This window comes from Eubalaena glacialis, chromosome 2 (genome assembly GCF_028564815.1).
Source record: "Eubalaena glacialis isolate mEubGla1 chromosome 2, mEubGla1.1.hap2.+ XY, whole genome shotgun sequence".
Taxonomy (NCBI): Eukaryota; Metazoa; Chordata; class Mammalia; order Artiodactyla; family Balaenidae; genus Eubalaena; species Eubalaena glacialis.
Genome location: NC_083717.1, coordinates 37,732,086 through 37,744,095, shown reverse-complemented (window position 1 = coordinate 37,744,095; position 12,010 = coordinate 37,732,086). Strand labels below are relative to the sequence as shown.

Sequence of the window (12,010 nt, the reverse complement as noted above, 5' to 3'; positions counted from 1 at the left end):
AACTTCCATCACCACACACAGTTACAAATTATTTTTCTTGTGATGAGAACTTTTAAGATCTACTCTCTTAGCCACTTTCAAATACATAATACAGTATCATTAACTGTAGTCACCATGCTGTACATTACATCCCCAGGACTTATTTATTTCATAACTGAAAGTTTGTACCTTTTGACCACCTTCACCCATTTCGCCTACTCCCAAATCCCCGCCTCTGGCAACTACCAATCTATTCTCTGTATCTATATACTGCTTATTCTACCAAGAAAATCTGATTACCTAAGTGCATGGATACAGTAGATACATCTTGGCATGTTCTTTCGATCATAGATGTCTGTAGTTTCTGGATAAAAAATCTAAAGAGAAATAAAAGAAGTAGAGTAAGGCATCCATCCACTAGAGTTCATTTAATCATTCACCAATCATGAATAATACAAGTAAAACTTTGGACAATTAGAAAACATTGTCAGCATTTGGCAAATAACCTCATTAGGGTGAACAGACATTTCATTATAAGGCACAAAATGCTACAATACACAGTGAAAAGCACTACTTGGAAAAGACTTATTTGGGTCAACCCACTGAATTTTACTAAGTATGTGAGAGTGATTTACTTACTGCAGACACAGACATGCGCAAACAAAACTCAAGTTCCAGTCCAGCTTAAATCAGTGGCAAGTGTATGAGGCTCTGAAGGCTTGCAATCTTCCTAGTTGCTATCTAGCAGGCCTAGATTGAGTAATAATAGCTCAACAATGAACATTTACTAAGTGCTTCAGTATGTGTAAAATCACTACATTTAGACATTGAAAAAAACTACAAAATATTAAAATGTGTTATAATGCTTGGGGGAAGTAGAAAGATACACAGATAAAGTAGGTAGAATAGAGGATGTATATGGGAATGAGAGATGGGGAGTTTTCCTTGGTAGCATGTACCACAATTAATCAACTATGTGTGTTGAAATTATCTGTGTGACTCCTCCAACAGACTATAAGCCACATGAAGGCAAGGACTAGGTCTTTGTTGTTCACTGCTGTATCTTCAACGCTAAGCCCAGAGTCAAGGTCATGGAGGGAGCTCTCTATGTTTGATGAATTAACGAATGAGGTAGGACAGGAACAGAGTAGGTTTAGATGGAGAATAGCCTTGAATTTCAAGACCTTTTCTCATGGTAATGTGGTACCATACAACTCAATCTGTAATTTAGAGGAAAAAAGGGGTAACAGTGGATCAGAGAAGTGAGACTGAATTATGAAGTGATTAGAGGAATTTGGATGAGCAATAAAAGGCAGTGAGAAGAGTACTACAGCACTTTGTATCTAACTCTATTATAGCACTTAACACATTGTGTTTAATTACTTGTTTTTATGCTTGTTTCCCCCACAATACCTATTGCTCCCGATGAGGAAGAACTGTGCACCCCCAAGAGAAATGGGGGTCTTTTTTGATAATTTTTCAAACTTTCCATGCTCATTTCCTAAGATTGAAATGTCCTCTCCTGAACGGTGAAAATCATGGTCAAAGTCAGTCACCCTCCCAAAAACAGTACAGAATACATTTTAGAAAGTAATAGAAAAAAAATAAGGTTGGGAGGGAGGATAGAGGCAGATTATGAGGACCTTGAAAGTCAGACAAGTTTGAACTTGATATTCAGGCTTTAGAGAAGTCCTAGCTTTGGAGCCAAGGCCAAAAACAGCCTCAGGAAGATCTAACTGGAGACAAGACACAGGATACACTGAATAGTGAAGAGATCGAAGCTGAGAAAGCAGGCTGGAAGGTTGTTTCAACAGATAAAAGAGACATTGCAAATAAATGAGGAAGGCTTGGGGAATGACTGCATTTAGAAGTCCAAGGTAAATCCAAGGTTTTGAGACTGGATGACTAGGAACATGATGACATGGTACCATTTATGCAGAGGAGAGGAGGTTCACTTGGGGGAAAAGGTAGGTTTAGTTTTACATATGAGAAACTCTAGGAGATAGAAAGCTATCCAAGGGGAAATGTCCAGCAGCCAATTGAAGAAACTGTGTTTATCTTATAGCAAAGAGTCTTCAAAACAACTGAAACCATGAGAATGAGAGAATGTAGCTAAAGTAAGAATTGCATCTTAAGGAATGCCCGCCACTAGGATATAAAAGGCAGAATAATTGAAGAAAACAGAGGACTATTAGGCAGATTAAAAACAATTTTAAAAATCAAAACAACAAAATGTTTCATGTAGGAGTTGGCCAAGAGCACCAATTATAATAAAGAGTCAAATGCATAAAAACCAAAAAATTATCATATTAAGTCTCTATAATTTGTATGTACCATATAAAGAGATTAGGGAAGATATCCCAATAAATACTATTATTGTCAATTATCGATCACACGTTATATTATGAGCAAAAACACATTTTTTGGCTAAGTATCTTTAGTCTACATTACTCAGAAGTCTTCTGGACTTAAATCATATAGAGCAGACATTTCAAGGGTAATAGCCATAATAATCCTATTGTTCCTGACAGCCTCAACAGTTTGTTGAGATTGTGGTCCAGGACAATGCACTACTGTTAGTAAACAAAAAAGGTAATAAAATTAAATTATTAAAAAGGCATTTTGTAGTAACAGTACTATTAGCAATAGCAAATATTAACAAAGTTCTTAGTACCATTCAAAAGAGGTTAAATTGTTATTGCCCATTGGGCATACTATATAAAAAACAGGAGCAGGAAGTTACAGGTGCATAGAAAGGCCAAGTAGCTGTAAGAACTTGACGTATTGCTTTTCCTGACATTTGTGGGGCTTAATTCTCAAACGTACCAGTGCAAGGAAGAGAACTTCAGCACTCTGCTCTGAAAAAAAGAGGACACAAGCTAGTCTTCTGCAAAGACTTAGCTCTGAATTTACTCAGTTCAACAGGTATGTATGCAACAGTGAGCTGAGCACTCTGCTAAATGCCAAGTGTTCATTTCCAAGTGGTTTCAGCCACTTTCTGATACTCCACATCTCATTTCTTTTTAATCTTTCTTTGGTTACAGAAATTTAGACTCCACAGAAACGTAAAAAGAAAATAAAAACCACCCTTTTACCCCATCACACAGAAATGAAAACTATTTCTCCTTGCAGATTTTTCCCAAGAATACCCACTTTATTTTTAGACAAAAATAGTGATCTCATCTTAGCCAGAACACAAGCTCTTATAATCGTAGCCTGTTTTTTTTTTCACTTAACACATCACGGTTATATATATATAGATTGACATCATCCTTTTCAACGGCAGCACTAGTATTTGACTGGCTGTAACACAATTAATACCCTGAGTGAAGGAATATGTGGTTTGCTATCAATTTTTTCTATCATATGCAATGCTGAAAAATCCTTACATATACATTTTTTGTGCTTGTCTAATTTTTCTTTCTTTTTTTTTTTTGAGCCAGTGGGGTAGGGGTGGGGATAAATTCCTAGAAGTAGAATTCTTAGGTCAGAGGATAGGGGGGAAAAAAAGCTGTCCATGCCTCTAACAGTGACACTGTATCAGGGCCTCTACAGATTCAAGGTAGGACTAGGTAGCTAGATGTACGATCAGGCCACCCAAGATGGCTATTCTCTTGCTCTCTGTACATCTCCTGCTCAACCAGTCCTGCTTCACCTATAGCCTACTCATGTGGCTGACATTCCCTCTTAATTATATAGCCTAATCAGTAAATGTTAGTGATCTTTAGATCAGAATGGCTCCACTATGATAGTTTATCAAAGGGAAGACCTCTGCCCAAGGGGCTATGAGGGACATGCCCCTCTGCTGCCTTCCCTGGTAACTAACTGATGAGCCAAACTGACGTCAATTCCCCCATAACTGGTAAACTCCTCCTCCCCCTCATCCCCACCCCCAGTAGCAAAGACTGCTGCCGTGTTCTGCCTGCTGTCTGCCGTCCACGGTAGGGTGTCACTCCAGAGCCTTGATTCGGACAGCTGAGATCCCTTATCTAATAAACCAGTGATGTCTCTGTTGCTGTCTCCGGGCTCTTCCCTCAGTCTCAAGGCAACTACAAGGCTTGCAGGCCCGCAAGGTGCAGCCCAACACTTGAGATGGCAATTTCACTAAGAGCAGCACTAAATAAACTCTTGAGCAAAAAAACACTCAAGGATGGAAACTCCCATATCAAAACTACAGCCATCATTCCAAACTCATTAAATTGTATACATTAAATATGTATGGTTTTTCTGTAATCAATTACACCTCAATAAAGCTGTCAAAAAAACAAAAACAAAAAACAAACCTACAGCCATCTCCAAAACCAGATAAAAGAAGTAAATCTCATTATACTGCCTCTACAATTTGAAATATAAAATAAACCCTTCATATTACCTACAAATTTGTTATTCTGAAGCTGGAAGATGACATTTCTAAAATGTTTCCTAAAGTCAAACTTGAATGCAGCAACTATGTGAATAAATAAAATCCACTTAAGTGTACACTTTAAAATGGTGAATTTCATGGTATGTGAATTTGTTTGTTTTTTTGGGGGGGGGTCACGTTGCTCAGCTTGCAGGATCTTAGTTCCCCAACCAGGGATTGAACCCAGGCCCTGGCAGTGAAAGTGCCGAGTCCTAACCACTGGACCACCAGGGAATTCCCTCATGGTATGTGAATTTTAATGTTTATAATTTGGTGTAGTAAAAGTAAATGACATCATAGGGAATTTCTCTAGGGTGAGGTGAAGCAGGGATGAGAAATATAAAAGAAAAAGAACAAAGCTATTTCCTAAAACAAATTGAAGAGATCCTTTAGTATTAAAATAATGTATATATATATTTTTAATACTAAATATATATATATATATATATATCACCAAAGAATCAATTGAGAATAATTTTACAGGTAAAATGAGAACTGTTATGCCAAACAGCCAGAATTAAGCCAGAACTATGAATATCACATAAATTACCTTAGGCAATCCAATCTCGTCCATGGCATTCAACCACTGAATCACATTATCAGTGTGTCTAAAGTGGAGGCCAGTTGCCTGGAACAAATAAAAGACCATTAGGCACTGTTTGGCAATATTGAAGCAAATACTAAATAAATACTCTCTTTGTATCAATAAAAGTTTCCCTGTAAGACTTTACATGGTCCCCTTAAACTTAAGGTCTGTCTGTATCATTACACATTCTAATCCCCAAAAGCCAAATCCACATCTCAGCTCTTCTCAGTTAAGAACCATCTGGAGAATCTTCCTGTGTACAGTGTGCTCAGCAGAACATGGTCTTTGGAATTCAATTATGTTGGATTCAATTCCTGACTTGGCTATCTATTGGTGACACTGCGCAAGTCACTTCACACTACTGATTCTGAGTTTCCCCATCTTTAACACCTACTTTATGTTTGTTGGAAAGATTAACTGAGAAAATGTACACAAAGCACTCAATGTGGTGTCTGGCAAGTAGAAGATACTCTCAAAATGAGGTATTTTCATACTACACATATAAACATCCCCCTCTTAACCTCTACACCTGTTGTTTTTTAGGAAGGTTTACCCTCAAGATGGGTAGAGGTGTAGGCTATTGTCTTTACTGTTGCTGGAGACTGCTCTGTCTGCCTGTTTTGCACACATTTTTTAGAGTCAACAGAACAGCTCAGGAGGTGTCTTCAGAATAACCACTTATTTAAAACTCAACATATAAGTCTTTGCTTTTTGATGAAGAAAAGTTTCTATTTGGGATGTTAATTTTGGCTTAAGACCTATACTTTCCTTTGAATTTAAATATTAAAAAACCAAACAAACAAAAAAACCAACTCTTTTGATTCTGTCTTCATCCTTAACTCATTCTGAGCTCTTGCCCAATTCTTACAGTTGACCCCTCTTAAATTTGCTCTTGGTTTTGCAATCTTCCACTATCTTCTATACTCATCCTTTTTTCAGATAAGAGCTCTTAGGAAAGCTCCCCACAGAAACTCTGTAAGCAACGGGAATTTGGTCCTTGTCAACATCCCAACTTAATTAAAGCAGTCTTCTTTTTGAGGGCCCTGGGCCACAAGAATCAATCACTTATCTCAATTTTCTGAAATCGGATCACTGTCCCATTTTACCTTAAACTTTAATATCATGGGGTAATTTTCTTCCCCCAAAGTTGCTATTGCTTTCAATTTGCCAACAAATCTCAGAGTTTGGTTAAAATTAGATTTAAAGTAGTAATTCCCCTAGTTACTTCCTCTACCTTCTAAGAAATAAAAAATTCATCAAGGACCATGAAAATTTCTAGATACAAATTACTCATTAGAATTGCGCCAGAAATACGGACAGCTGAAGTTCTTTTACTACTGTATCTTGACTTTGCACTAAATTTTCTCCACTCTGCCAGGTATTTTATTTTGTTGGAACAAACACACTTACACATATTGCTCAGTAACTCTTTCACAGGATAAAGTATGCTAAACTTCTCTCTCAAGTTTACAGAAATTTAAGCACCAAGCAAGGAAGGACTCACCTTGTATCTGGTCTGCTCTCGATCATAGATTTTCTTCAGGGACACCACTTTAGGGGAGAAGAAGTTTCCTAGTTTGGCAAGGTAGACCCCATTCCGAAGCCCCTCTTCCAGTTCTGTGGTGGGAGGCAGGTCTTCCCCCAGGCATGCTTCCATCCACCTGCACAGAAGGAGGGAGGGCATGAGAAAAGAGAGGGAAGGTATGAACCCCTCTTCAGAGATTTCAAGCTTAATTTCCATTCTCCTTGGACAAGTTTAAGTTGAACATAAGCAATAGTGTTTGAAGACTCAATTTCACACACATCCTTATTCTGGCCCAGTCAGATCTCAGAGGCAGGGAACTTAGGAAAATTCCCAAGTATAAACGCCACCCTCTTCTTCACCCTACTTTCTTCTCCTGCAGCAAGAGAGCCAGTTGGCTCCCCAGGTCCTAAATGCCCCACGAGGCTCAGCCCAGACCGTCTCCCTTACTTCTTCAGTTGCGCCTTAAGAATTCCTAAGAAAAACCTTTTGTAACTGAAGCCACCATCTCTCAACTGTTCAGCTACTTAAATTTGCAGCTGAAGTTCTCTTCTGGTTTGAGAATTCAGCATCCATAGTGAATTTCTAGGTTCAGATTTTAAAGTTGTTTTGGGGTTACCAAAATAGTCAATCATCTCACCTAAAATACTTAAGGAAACTCCAATGGAAGCAGTACAAGTGAATTCTTATGTGTTTTTTTAGAGGGGAAAGGAAGTTGTAACGGAAAATTATATTGTCCCCCTGGGACACCTCTCACAAGATTTCAGGGAATCCCAAGATAAAACAAAGCCAAGTTTATTTGCATATATTTTCTACCAACAGAGATGTAGTTAACTAAAAAAGTCATTTAGGGCAATGGTTTTAAACTTTTTTTTGAATCACAGAATCCTTTGACTATCTAAGGAAAGCTACAGATCCTTCCCCCCAAAAATGTATATATACTTAAATTTAATATATAATTTCAGAGATTTCATTGACCTCAGATTGAAAACTCCTAATTTATAAGTATGCTACTCAAATTTTACAAGGCTACTGTTATCCCCAAATTCTTTACGGGGGTTGGGGGGGACCACTAGATGATGCCTGGTCTGTTTCCCTAGTAATAAATCTTTGAAAAGCCAAATGCAGAAAGAAAAAATCCAAAGATACAGCAGACTGAAGTAAAGACTAGATTTACTGCCAAATGGGACAACATAAGAATGAAACATTTATAATGTTAATTGATACCTAAAGTTTAAATTAAAAGACAAATAAAACTGGAAGCCACATTTAAATATGCCATATTTTATACACACACACACACACCCATGAAAATTTATAAGAAAACTCTAACATACCAATAGAAAAATAGACCAAATAATATATAAATGTATTTATAATCCCATTTATGTGTTTCTATATAATTCTTCACATTAATAAAATTGCCTGAAAAGATATACAATAGAGCTTGAATTTACATACTTTTAAAATTATTAGTTTTATAATTCAGAATAAAATTTCTTGTATTAATTCTATCTTTTCAAACTGAGATTACCACTCAGAATCTTTAAAAAATAATGAGGGAATTCCCTGGAGGTCCAGTGGTTAGGACTCAGTGCTTTCACTGCCGGGGCCCGGGTTCAATCTGTGGTCGGGAGCTAAGATTCCCGCAAAAAAAAAAAAAAAAAAAAGCAAAATCAACAATGTTCCTGTTTTTCTCAAGTTCTACAGAATAGTTACTCAACCTCACTTTCAAATCTATTCTACTTCTAAAGCAGCTAGCATACTGTCTGACACATAGTAGATACTTAAATAAATACTAGCTGGATAGATGAGTGGGCCAGAGAATTTTCTGTATTTCCTACAGCCAATGATATTAAGTTTTCTCTTCTGGCTTTTCTTTTAGGTAGTAGAACTGAAATGTCATAAGGGTAAAAAGAAGAAACAAATGAATTTTCCAGAAGAGTTACCATAGTAACTAAATTAGATATCAATTTGTAACAGCTACAAAATCCAAACTGTGCTTCTCCAAGAGCCTAAGACCATAGGGCAATGCGGAAAAGAACATAGGTCAATGGTATGGAAAATAGTTGTAGTCTAAGGACACATCTCATATAATCGTCCATCCAATATTTTACTGCTAAAAAGGATACAGCAAACAGCTCCTGGCAATCCCTGCTCTCAGGGGACAGTCTAACTTATGTTCTCATTAATAGGGACAAACCTAGAATAAATCTTAAGCCCAAAACAGCCCTTTACCACATCATAGTATGAAGAAAAAGTTACTTATTTTCCTCTCAAAATGGGGAAGACTGTGGATAATAAACAACACAGTAGTGCTTTTGCCTTGAATCAGAGCCAGCTACCAGGGCTGTTTAGGTTCTCCTCTCATCTGAGATCACTGGATTAAAATCAGAGTAAAAGGAGGGACCACAGACACATCTCCCACAATCCTTTACCTTTGCCTTCTCTTGTCTAACTGCTATAAAACAGTCCTGACTGATGACAAGACTCACAAGCTTTCTATAGCGGAGGAGAATACCCTAAATATCACACAAGTGTCAGGCCTGAAGAAAAGCCACCTGTGATCTGGTGAAAAGGGATAAGCAGAGAGGGAGAGCTAGAGGAAACAGGCAAAGCACAGAAGTGTCTCTAAACAACCGCCGCAAGCCCAAAACTGCCCTCCAGTTCCCTGTGTGGCTCACCCTCCATTCTAAGCTCTGCTCCACAGCAGAGAATCACCTGGTTTGTTTATAAGAATAAAGTTAGTTAAATTAGGACCAAACTGCTTTGAAAAATTAACAGCATTAAGTAGGGTGCTATATTCTTAATCTTAGCATCAGTCTGGATTCTACTATAATTCTGAGAAGATGCAACAAATTCTCCTGTCCTTCTCTACAGCCCATCTGAGATTCCCCCTCTGCCACAAACTCACAGCATCACAAAATGTGAGAGCAAGGAACTGAATGCACTTCTAGGGCAAATCCCTTCGGGGTTTTCCCCCCAATATAACACATATCCATTAAAGAAAATTACAAAACATTTCTCAACATTTTATGAATATTTTCCATGTTACTATACAGTTTCTCAAGACTTTGAGTTACATTAAAATTCTACCAAGTGCTAATCAGTCACCTATGTTGCACATTTATATCATTTCTAAATGTTTTCAACCATTAAATAATTCTGCAAGGAACGTCTTTGTACACAATGTTCTTCTGTATTTAGAATTAATTCCTTTGGAAACTCCAAAACAAAAAATGTTATTGCTCAAAAGCTTACCCAAAGGCTGTACCTATTTGTACAACTCTCTCATTTTACAAATACGTGTAAGGCCTACCAAAGGTTACCTGCTAGCTAGTGACAAAGGTGCAATAAGAGGACCCTGATTCCTAATTTAGAATCCTTCTCACTAAACCACTATTGCTCTTACCACATCACTCCAAAAGCCTAACAGAGCTGAGCTCCACAGGGCTATGTCTAAACAGGACAAAGTTTCAGATATCCCATGCAGGAAAAAGGCTGGTATCTCTCCAAGTTCTGTCCACTTAATAGGGTTTTAAATATTTCAGTTTAACTGTAAGACCACCAGTAATTCTCAACTCAGACACAAAGCTTCCTTATAAAACTTAAGCATTTAAATTAACTTTATAAATACATTTAAGAATAAATCTATGCATTGATTCTTATCTTACACCAGGCACAAAAATCCACTCAAAACGGATTAAAGACTTGAATGTAAGACTTGAAACCATAAACTCCTTTAAGAAAACATAGGGGGTAAGCTCCTTGACATCAGTCTTGGAGATGATTTTTTTGGATTTGACACCTAAAGCAAAGGCATCAAAAGCAAAAATAAACAAGGACGATTATATCAAACTAAAAAAATGCAAGACTTGCAACTATAAACTCCTTTAAGAAAACATAAGGGGTAAGCTCCTTGACATCAGTCTTGGAGATGATTTTTTTGGATTTGACACCTAAAGCAAAGGCATCAAAAGCAAAAATAAACAAGGATGATTATATCAAACTAAAAAAAGCCTCTGCACAGCAAAGGAAACCACCAATAAAATGAAAAGGCAACCTATGGAATGGTAGAAAATATTTGCAAATCATATATCTGATAAGGGGTTAAATCCAAAATATATGAAGAACTCATGCAACTCAATAGCAAAAAACCCCCTAACAATCCAATTTTTAAATGGGCAGAGGAACTGAATAGTTTTCCAAAGAAGACATACAACTGGCCAACAGGTACCTGAAAAGATGCTCAACATCATTAAATCATCAGGGAAATGCAAATCAAAACCACAATGAGCTATCACCTCACACCTGTTAGAATGGCTATTATCAAAAAGACAAGAGAAAGAAAGTGTTGGTGACGATGTGAAGAAAAGGGAACCCTTGTGCACTACTGGTGGTGTAGACAAAGAATGTCCTCTGCCATTTCAGTAAACAAAGAACGTTGAGGCCATCAAGCCATCAGCCACCGCAGCGGCCCCTGACGGTGCACCCTAAGGGGAATTCAGGATGGAGAAAAACAGGTTGCCCGCCACCAAGCCATGAACCTCTACATCCAGCCCCAACGGTATACCCTGAGGGGATTCAAGAGAGAGAAAAAAAGGATACTGGCTCTACATAAGGTGCATATCAAAGGAATAATTTCAATAAGCCCAGACTCTTGCATCTTCCCGTAAGTAGAAAAGCACTTATTTCATTAACTTGAGATGTCTGGGTTTTTTGTTTTGTTTTGTTTTGTTTTAATAGCAGTAATCTTATGATGTTCTGACTACCCGGTTTGGGTTTTGTTTTTTGGTTTTTTTCTTCAAAAAACTCTTATTTATCCTGGCTCCTCCCTTACCTCTTTGGAACAGTCCTTCAGAGCTATCTGAGAGGCTGTCTCCCGGGCTTTAAGTCCTCATTAAGTCTGTCGAATAAAACGTAATTCTCAACTTTTAGGTTGTACATTTTTTTTCAGCCAACAGTGGGAATAGAAATTGGTGTAGCCACTATGGAGGCAATATGGAGGTTCTTCAAAACATTAAAAATAGAACTGCCAGATCATCCAGCAATCCCACTTCTGGGTATACAGACATCCTTGGGTATCAACAGGGGATTGGTTCCAGGACCCACGTAGATAGGCACCAAAATCCAAGGATGCTCAAATCCTGTACATAAAATGTCATTGTATTTGCATACAACCTAAGCACACTCTCCTGTATACTTTAAATCATCTGTAGATTACTATAATACCTAATACAATGTAAATGCTATGTAAATAGTTGTCAATATAATGTAAATGCTATGTAAATAATTGCTGCCAAGCAGCAAATTCAAGTTTTGCTTTTTGGAACTTTCTGGAATTATTTTTTCCCTGAATATTTTCAATCCACAGTTGATTGACTCCACAGATGCTGAACCTGCAGATATGGAGGGATGACTGTATAGCCAAAAGAAATGAAAACAGGATATCGAATATAAATCTGCACTCTCATGTTCACCGCAGCATTATTCACAATAGCCAAGATATGGAAACACTAAG

General features: G+C 37.5%; 1 protein-coding gene across 1 annotated transcript in view; it reads right to left on the bottom strand.

Annotated features, from left to right (window-relative positions):
- The window catches only part of IQGAP1 (IQ motif containing GTPase activating protein 1), a 99,757-nt gene that overhangs the window by 57,782 nt on the left and 29,965 nt on the right, over nt 1-12,010 (bottom strand). Inside the window, exons 3-5 of the mRNA XM_061179899.1 lie at nt 6,472-6,628; nt 4,932-5,009; nt 280-356 (exon numbers count right to left, since the gene is read on the bottom strand). Coding sequence (XP_061035882.1) covers nt 280-356; nt 4,932-5,009; nt 6,472-6,628 — 312 coding nt within the window. The remainder of the gene's footprint in view (nt 1-279; nt 357-4,931; nt 5,010-6,471; nt 6,629-12,010) is intronic.